Raw genomic sequence first — 10,131 nt, 5'->3', positions numbered from 1 at the left:
GAAATAAAAGTTCTTCAAACAGATATTAATGAATTAAATGAAACAACATTTTTATCTAAGATAAATATGGATGTACAACACAGGACGAAACTTGGTTGTATGTCATTCTCATAATTAATCGAGGCATATAAAATAATGTGTTTATTGAGGTAATGACAACCCTTTGCCAGAGGCGTACTTGTAGCTAGGACTTTTTTCCTGGGGGCACAAAGGGGGGGGGGGGGGTCCTTGCTTTTTAATGGGGGATGGCAACATTTTTTGTGTGTGTATGTAAAACAACATGTGTGTGTATGTGTGTGCATGTAAGACAATTATATATATAAACAATCTCACAAGCCCTATATAAAAAGTGCGAGCGCGAAGGGCAAGCTATTTTTTAATCTTTCATGTATTTTTTCTTGAAAATTTAACATTAAATGTTAAATTTTTAAGAAAAAAATACATGTTGGCAATGTTTGTGATCCTGAACAAGATGCGTTTGTAATACTAAAATATAATTGCCGCGAACGCCAAGCGCGACCAGAAATATTTAATAAAAACGTTCTTGCTTGATCGAAAAAGGACCTGTTGTGGATTGTTTGCAGTTACCCATGAAGACGATAAATAATTCAACAAATAAATAATGCGAGCGCGAAGCGCGAGCTAATTTTTTTTACATTCCGTCTTAAAAAAACCTGTCATTCTGAGCAATTTTTGTAATCATGAAAGGGATGGGTATGTAACTAAACAATTGATGCGAGCGCGAAGCGCGAGTGGAAGAAAACTGAGATTTTAGACCTAAATACGGGATGTTTTGTAAATCATGAATAGGATGGGTAATTGGGTATCTTCCTACATTAATAATGGGAGCGTGACGCGCGAGCAGAAAATCATTTATATTCTGATCCGAAACTGGATAATTTAAGCATGTTTTGAATAAAGAACCAGCTGGCTATATCAATTAACATGATGATGATGATCATCATCATCATTCGTCATCATCATCATTATCATCATATTGGACTCTTATAAATTATGATGCCATTCAGTCATGCTAGAATAATTCTCTTATATCAAGTCCAACCAATCGAACATACTTGAACTCCATGACGTCACTTTAATCAACAACGTCCAAACTACACCGTTATTAAAGAAACAGCAGCAACTAACGACACACGTTTAAAATGAGTCACATCTACCCGTCAGGAAAATTTAAGACTTATTGGTTTAATTCCAATGAAGAAAATAAATTAACATATTTACATATTTGAAGCAGTGAAACTGTAAAAATCACAGTATATAAAATAGTGAAAATACGTTCTCGATAAAATTCAAGAGATATTACAAATAACATATACACGCTTAACAGTCTCACCATTAACGCGGCCTTATATCAATATGCAAATTCTAAGTAGAAAGAATAAATTTTCAATGCTTATAATTCATTTTCTTTGCACCCTTATATAACTTTTCTGTGTTCGGAGGAAGTGGGTAGTTAGGGCCATTTCTTTGAGGTAAAATATGACGGGTTATTTGTTACGTATGCCTATTATCTGAAAAAGAAATTAATAGACACTAACCAAAAATATTATATTTCTTCCAGTTTTAATTTCTTTTAATTTGCTTCTTAGTTTAAGTACGATAAGCATGTCACTCTTCCTAATTGTACGTGCTGGAATACGGATAATATTACGATTTCTAATATATCTATATAAACATGTTAAAGGTAGAACAGATGTAAAATCCCGATCCAAATCCTACAGTCTTTCAGGCCTTCGATTCGATATGGTTAATGCGGCAGGTTGAAATTAAATTTTTGCAGCTCCCGGGCTTTCGCCAAGTAATTATGTTGAAGGTAGATAGGATACATAAACCCAAAATTGTAAGAGCAGCGAAAAAAAATTGTATCATCTCAGTTATTGTTGTCCATATGTTCCATTAAATCCTTCTGTGCAAGATAGGCAACGTGGGAGCTAACAAACTATATTGTAAAGTGAACCTTTAAACAATATTCTAAATAGGCATTATGAAATACATATCTCTGAGTGAACCCGATCACAGTATCCTGCATGAAAATCAACGTTTAAAGGACAAGTCCACCCCAACAAAAAGTTGATTCAAATAAAAATAGAAAAATCCAACATGCATAACACTGAAAATTTCATCAAAATCAGAAGTAAAATAAGAAAGTTACGACATTTTAAAGTTTCACTTTATTTCACAAAAAAGTTATATTCACATCCTTGTAGGTATGCATGTGAGGAGACCGATGACATCACTCACTATGTCTTTTGTATTCTATTATATGAAATATTCAAATTTTCTCCCCGTTGTTGTGTGAAACAACGATAAATTCCTGCCTGAACATGTGTAATTAGCATTGTTTAATAATATACGGTTCAATCAAGTTGGTCCTTATTGTCAAATCTGTAAAAAAATGAAATATTGAATAATTCAGACAATAAAAAAACAAAATAAATAGTGAGAGATGGACATCATCGACTGTCTCATTTGCATGTCACTGAGTTGTGCATATCACTGTTTTGTGAAAAATAAGCTAAATTTAAAATGTCATAACTTTCTTATTCTACATCCGATTTTGATGAAATTTTCATCAAAACGATTGTTTGATTTTTTTCTATTTATTCAAATCAACATTCCTCTTGGGTGGACTTGACCTTTAAGAACAAATTATGAATTGAGCAAATTCCGAGTCTTGCAAACATGCTTTAAAGAATAGACAAACATCTTAGCATCGTTCTTGTCATGTGGGACTGAAACTCGTTGCCACGTATTGATTTCCAACGCAACAATCACGTATCACCATATTTACGAAGTAAGATAAAGACAATCGTCATTAAAAAAAAACGAAGTCAATCGTTTCATCCGAGACGACAAATAACAATTGGGCAAAGGTCATGCCAAGATCGAGCGTCACTGTTTTGTTTTAAAACTAGTCATTTTTGTTAGTTTAAAAACTACAGTTAACGAACATTGGACTGTATGTATAAAAACATTAAGATAAAAGTCTATGTTACTAATGAAAGACAACCTGATAAACTGACATTTGAGACGGGTAAAAAAATAAATCATGCGGAGCGTTTTATCAATATTTTCGTCGGACAAGTTTATCTGACAAATTGCCTGACACCTTGAATTTCATTAGCTGAGAAGCACAGTTAAGGGACGCACCATTGGATATCCAGCCGGGGCTGGAAGTTGAGCAACAACAAAAAAATTGACTCACCATCAGAGTAAAAAAATAAATAATAAACAAAAAAAAATTGGTCCACTCACAAATCATCTAAAAAATGTAGACAAAAACAGAAACTTGTCTCAATGGAGTAAGGAAAAAAAACTTTGCTCAAAGAAGAAACTAACAAAAAATTGCATCAACCCAAACTTCCAGCCCCCCTCCCCCTGGGTATGCAATGGTGCGCCCCTAAATGATACTGTTCATGAGATGATATTGATATCGTCTCATAGCAAACAGTGACAATTGATATTACATCTATTTTGCGACAGATATTAATATCAACTTAAAATCACAAATTTAGGAACTGCCACCGTGCAAAACATTAGAATTTGCTATTATTATCAGTGGTCATCAAGGTCATTACAATCAGTTGCCACAAATTATGCTAGCAAATCCCGACAAATATATTGATGCCAACATGCATGGTTCTAATAGTCAATGCCAATACCATAGCAACCATAACACATTTATCATCATATAATTTATATAAAAAAGAAACAAACAAAAGCGGCTGGACCATTGCATTCTTCCTCATCATTCTCTCACTGATATCGATGTCATGCTTATATAGTACGGACGGGCAAAGCGTGCAGTTTCATCTATAATACTAGTAACGCGAGTCCTCTGAGCATGATTTGACAATTGCGGTGATGTGTTTGATACCTTACGCAACTATGGATGAAAGTCACACTTAAATCTTAATAGCGAAACATCCTCAAGTTGATTTTTTTTTCAAGGAGTCACGTCCTCTACACTCTACTCCACAGATTAATGAAATCTCTCATTGCCACAACAGACCGCGAATCTGGACATACATCCCTCACAAGTCGGCTATTATGTCCTCATGTCTTCATTCGTCACTTATAGACCATACATGGTGTGAGGAAAGACAATTCGTTCTCCAGTTGTTTCATGATCTAAATGTTAAAAGTTAAATGTTTTGCCACCTTCAAACACAAGTTATGAGTTTCCTCGACGGCGGTGGTGTGTCTTTGACCAGGGGCCGCATCTCCGTTATCTCCGTCATCGACGGCATCATGTCCTGGTACGTCCACGCATTCGTGGGCGGTTTCGCGCTGACCGACATCACCTTGTGTCCATGGAGGCTCTTCCCTCTCCATATCCAACAGTAACACGCCATGGCCGTGATCATGATTGAGATGAGCATGACGATGATGACGATGACGACCAGGATGACGATGTCCGTCGACGTCATTGAATGGTAGTACGGGATAATCGAACCCTGTTTACCAGTTTTGGGAATATTTATTGCGTCTAACCCATTCTCCACTTTCTCTCTAAATGTGTCTCTGAATTCACTGATCTTTGAAGCTTTGTCTCTACTTTCATGAACTGTTCTTTGAGAATCTTCTTCCGGAGATTTTGCTGATGATAAAACAGTTCTAAAATCGACAGGTTTGCTTGATTTTGTAGTTGTAGCTTCGAAAAGTGGAGGGCGTTGGGTGCTCCATACAAGAGGAATGGTAGATGGAGCTACTTTGGCTGATGATTTACCTGCGGTAGGAACAACCCATGAGTGAAATGTTACTAAAACACACTTGCATATAATAGTCATTTTATGGTAACATTCAATTTTTCGGAAGTGCCTTTTCGGGTATTACACTTGCATGATGGTTTATAAATGGCTGGGCCTATACATTCATGAAATTTTTAAATGATGCCTTTTAAAGAATGTTTATTCTGATCTATATTATAATGAATAAAATGCATCTATCGATCTATTTATCTAGCAAACTTTAGAGGAATGCCAAAATTAAAGGAGTAAGAAATAAGACGAAAGCAAATACAGTTTTCGAGTGTTTTTTTTTTATCCAGTGATCTTGCAGATGGGGGGGGGGGGGGTGTTTCATGAAAGTTGTCAGCACTGACTAAATTGTCGGTGCTGACAATTTCAGTGAAATCCTTGGTTTTGATTGGCTGTGCGGCACTTGCCTCTGACTGTTACTATGGTAACTGTCGGAGAAAGCCAACTTGTCAGTGCCGACAACTTTCATGAAACGCTCCCAAGTTCCTCAGAAGTAGAACATCCCAGAGATGGACATGAAGAGAGGTAAATACTTTTCCTCCTGTAGTTAAACCTGTCATTAATTTTAGTAGTTAATTTGAGAGACAATAGCATCCATTACCTAGCATGTTACCTACCGTTATCATTCATAAGATTCTGTCTATGCAGTCCTGAAGATTTTCTCTCGCCCATATCTGTACGTTGCTGCGTTCTGCTAGACGTATGGACTGTGCGGTCATGATGTCTCTTGGCCGCTGTAGCGCTGCGGTGCCTATCTGCGGTTACAACCCGGGGATGAACGACGTCGATCGCATCAGTTCCGGGTAACGGTGAACACTGGTAGTCAATATCGAGACCCTGACGCTGGCAATCGAGTACACGGGCTGTCCGAGCGAATGGACGTCCGGGGAAGCAGTAGGAGCATTGTTTGCAGGAGAGTGATGTAGGGTCGAAGTACTCGCCTATTTGGTTAAAAACATCACTATGTGTAAGTAAGTTTGGCAAAATGTACTACTGGTCAAGTCCGTTCAGGTCTACATATTCCTGAAATTAATGGTTTCCGGCAACGCTTTCTGTGACGCTTGCCAGATTAGATTATTTTATATGAATTTTGCGGGTGATTTATCTTGATTATAAACTAGATTCTGAATAAACCTGATATACATGATAGGTACTGTATAATATTATGGGGCTTTCTTGTTAAGCAATAAACTTGATAAAGATTAAGAAAAAAAACTTGGTTTAAAAAAAAAATACGGACATTGCGACTGCGCATGAACAACCAGTCTACCATCTTGCTAGAGAAAACCAGTTGAGAAAATTAATTTCATCGAGGATAATTAAACATGTTCTGGATCGACATCACGCATGCATAGTCTCTCTCGCCGTCTACTTTTATGCGACGCTATCATGTCGGCATAAAATCGAAAAACCACACGTAATTTGAAAACGAAAAATATCCTTTTGTGCAGGGGCGGCGGAGCGAAGTTGAAAGGCGGGGGGGGGGGGGGGTCACAGGGAAAAGGGACATTTTTTTCTTTCGAAAAGGGCACTATCTTAAAACGAAGAAAAAAAAATCTACATTGGTGTAATGAGCAAAAAAATTGAGGGGGCTAGATATATCGTATCACATACAATAAGCTGCGAGCGAGCAAACATTTTGACATTTTTATAACGAAAATCAAATTTCGTGATAGATTCTGACACAATATTCAGAAAATAATATCATATTTCACCCTTTTCTTTCCTTTTCTCTTTCTTTCTTGGTTGTGATTGTTTTGTGACTGGGGCAAGGGCACCAGTCCCAGCTGTACGCCACTGCTTATCGTTCCCGCTCACATGACTCATAACATGTTCGTGAGGGGAAAGAAGGCCGGCAAAGGGGCACTTGCTAACGGCATAAAACGGGTCCTTCTCCGTATGAAAGGGGCATAGAACATGTTCGTGAGTGGCACTTTTCTTGAGTAAAAAGGGGCACTGAACGAGAAGGGCAGCTATAAGTAGGCAAATGGGCACTTGCTTACGGCATACACTGGTCGTTCTCAGATATGAAAGGGGCACAGAACACGTTCGTGGGGGCACTTTTCTTGGGTAACAAGGGGCACTGATTCGGGAAAGGGCACTTACAATAAGACAATGGAGCACTTGCTCACTGATAAAATGGGTCCTTCTCATGTGAATGGGGCACAGAACTAGCCAAACGTGTTTAGGGTGTGTTTTTCCGCGGGGCTTTTTCCTTCTCATTTCTGAAAAGTGTTCGGGCCTGAGACAAAACTTGTTTATAGGGGTAATATTCTGGCGAAAAATTGTTCAGGGGCCAAAATGTGTAAATGAAGCCCGCGAAAAACTTGTTTAGGGGATTATTTTGTACACAGAGAAAAAAACTCGTTTAGGGGGTGTTTGGAAATAATTTGGTCACGCATGTGTACAGCAATACATTTGACTGCCCCCCCCCCGGGTTAACACTGCGCCTGATGGAACCGATTCGATCGCTTTGGACTGGGTTAATCAGTGTGATAGTGGGGGGGGGGGGGATATCAAGAATCACAAAGTAAAACTTCATACCTAAAGAACACTCTGCCCCACACACGCTATCTGATATCGGACTGCATTCCTTCGCCATGACTCGTCCCCGACAGTCTGAACATGCCTCACATCTATCTGTGGCACTCACTGTGGTTGAAAATGTACCTGATTATAGATAAAAAGAACAAGAATTATGCTAACACTTATGAAAAGAGCACTGGCATATAGATGGGGGGTATACTGTCATTGCCAAGAAAAAGTATACAATGAGAGGTATTTCATCGAGATTTGTTGCTATAACAAGTATCATCGCTTTGATTAGCCGAGAAGCACATGTTTATGTTACTATAGGTATTGTCGGATGACAACAATGAAACTCAGTGCTGACAACTTTCACGAAACGGTCCTCTGATGCCGCCCCTGTCTGTTCACATATCGATACCTTTATAATGTAACTATTTATGTTGATAATATTTGGTTAAATATTTTGTTTCAAATAATATTCATAATGAAATGGTCTTTACCCATGCTGCACGGAAGACAGACGGTGTTTGAGATTGGAGAGCAGTCCTGCGATACCCCGTAACCTGGTGAGCAGGAATCGCATACCAGACAGTCGGAGATGAGACCACTTCCATCAATGTCTAGCACAGCATAGTGGCCGATCGGACACGACGAGATGGCCTGATAATGAAAAAAAAATGATTAAAATAACGTGACATCAATAAAGACCATATTTTTTTAAAGTTATAAACCTTTAGAAATTAAAAATGAAATAATGAAAAGCAAGAGACGACAAAAAATTGAAAAGAGGATTGAGTAATATAGGCCTGAATATATATGCCTATGCTTGATCATTGAATTTCGGGAAAAGGGTCCTGAGATAAAATAATAACAGTACAATAAAATCGACAGATGGGGACACGACGAATATTGTTTGCCCCTCCTCCATCCTCAAAAAATTCATTCTCTATGATGCAGAATATGAAGAAAAAAAAAAACTTGGTTGTGATTATAACTGCCCCATTTAACCCCCCCCCCCCCGATCGTTGGGGAACCTAACATGCATACATAAAGTGAGTGCAAGATATCGGAATTGGCAAAAGGATATTGACAAATTTGATACGGATACGAGAAGGATTTTCATCGTTCGAAGGGACACCCCCTCCCCTCATACATCCACAAGGTAATCTAAAAAAAATCGCGTGAACGACCGCAAGGCATGGCAATAACTATTCAGATCTGGACAGAATTTCATGAAACAATTAAATAATCACTGACCACAGACTCTTGTTATAAACTACCCAAATCCATGCATCTGATTGGCTAAGAACACATTAGTCAATGAAAATAACTGGAGAAATGTGCTTTATGAATCACTCTTCCCTCAGCACGTGCCAGCATCCGGTATTGAAAGGGCAATAGCAGAGGATGCCGAGGAGGATGCGGAAAGAGTGGAATTTCCCGTTTCCCAAGAAGCAGGAAAGGGTAGATTAATGAGGCAAAACAAGCGATTGTTAACAGTTATGGAGAATAAGAAGATTTACAATGAAAAGTCCATACAATTGGGAAAAAAGTCAGAACTGGCAAGTGTTTCGCAAGGGGTTGAACAATGGGTGACCGCCACACGGTTTATCTATATCAAAGAAGTCGGAATTCGTGACTTATCAGTGACTCACAATTTATAGAGCATGTGCGAATTCGAGCTTAATAGGGTAAAGGAATTTACATTATCGTTTAGCGAATTCCTCCGGACTTCACATCATATAACATCATATTACTTGAGATAATATAGGAATAAACTTGTAATATTACGCCTAAAGAAAGTCATAATTAAGACAATTTCACTCAGTTGTGCAATTGAAATTGTAGGTTCTCTAATAGTTTCTCATATTTATATTAGTGAATTCGATATTTGAGGATACTGTCCACTATAGCCCCCCCCCCCCCTCGCTGGGATTCGTGAACGGAAACCAAATGAGAATATATTTTTTAAAGTAAATTCAAATGATTAAACAACACGAATTAACCAATAACTATCTGATCTAGAACATGACCATGCATGAGGAAATATTCCAAAATATACATGTACATCTGTCTGAAATTGTTAAAACAATGTAAGCATGTATCCTAAATGCATCCTTTCGATTTTAAGAAAAATTTTGAGAAACTTACAAAGAAAAAGTAACAAATTTAAAGAAAAAAAGATGAAGTTCAGCATGGTGAGGTTAATAGGTCTAATTACTTACCACTTTCGTTGATAGAACAGTTTCAACAGCAAGAGATGCCAGGGCAACGATATACCAATCTGAAACTCTCATATTTACTATCATATTGCACGTCAAAACGAAAGAGAAAACGCATGTGCCAAGTTTGCATACACCATTCGAAATGTTAATGAAACGAGTCTAATACAGCGTTCGCTTTTTAACCGGAATTACAACAAAGGCATCGCTGTCAGCTGATTCTAATGACTGATAATAAGGTGTCTGCTGGTATCAAGCAGCACGCACAGAACTGCCCTTTGTTCCCAATAGATGCCTGACAACAATGGCATGCCCGCTGCACTGGTGATGTTTTGAACGTAAACACGCGCGCGTCGAACATCAATAATTACGTCACCCGTCTATCTCATTATGCGTCGGGACTTCCCCCGAATTTGTCAATCGCTCGTCGCCGCGCTCAGCTCCCACAGAGAGCCAAAGTGAGAGCTATTGTGCGTGCGTATCCAAGCGGTGCGATAAAACCCTTGCGATCTATTTATGGAATTATTTCGCAATCTTCCCCACCCCGGAATTTTTCCGTTCACCTGCCGTCAAATATAATATTGATTACTAAATATTAA

At 38.3% G+C, this 10,131-nt stretch overlaps 1 protein-coding gene across 1 annotated transcript; it reads right to left on the bottom strand.

The window, feature by feature from the left end:
- Nucleotides 1-1,190: 1,190 nt before the first annotated feature.
- Nucleotides 1,191-9,838, bottom strand: LOC129261162 (uncharacterized). Its single transcript, XM_054899221.2, has 5 exons — nt 9,536-9,838; nt 7,811-7,970; nt 7,326-7,451; nt 5,399-5,722; nt 1,191-4,750 (listed from the first exon to the last, which is right to left on the bottom strand). The coding sequence occupies exons 1-5, from the start codon at nt 9,617-9,619 to the stop codon at nt 4,185-4,187; spliced, it is 1,260 nt and encodes a 419-aa protein (XP_054755196.2). The 5' UTR covers nt 9,620-9,838; the 3' UTR covers nt 1,191-4,184.
- Between the last annotated feature and the right edge of the window lie 293 nt (nt 9,839-10,131).

This window comes from Lytechinus pictus, chromosome 5 (assembly GCF_037042905.1).
Source record: "Lytechinus pictus isolate F3 Inbred chromosome 5, Lp3.0, whole genome shotgun sequence".
In the NCBI taxonomy this organism is placed as follows: domain Eukaryota; kingdom Metazoa; phylum Echinodermata; class Echinoidea; order Temnopleuroida; family Toxopneustidae; genus Lytechinus; species Lytechinus pictus.
This window is presented reverse-complemented; position numbering and strand designations above follow the sequence as displayed.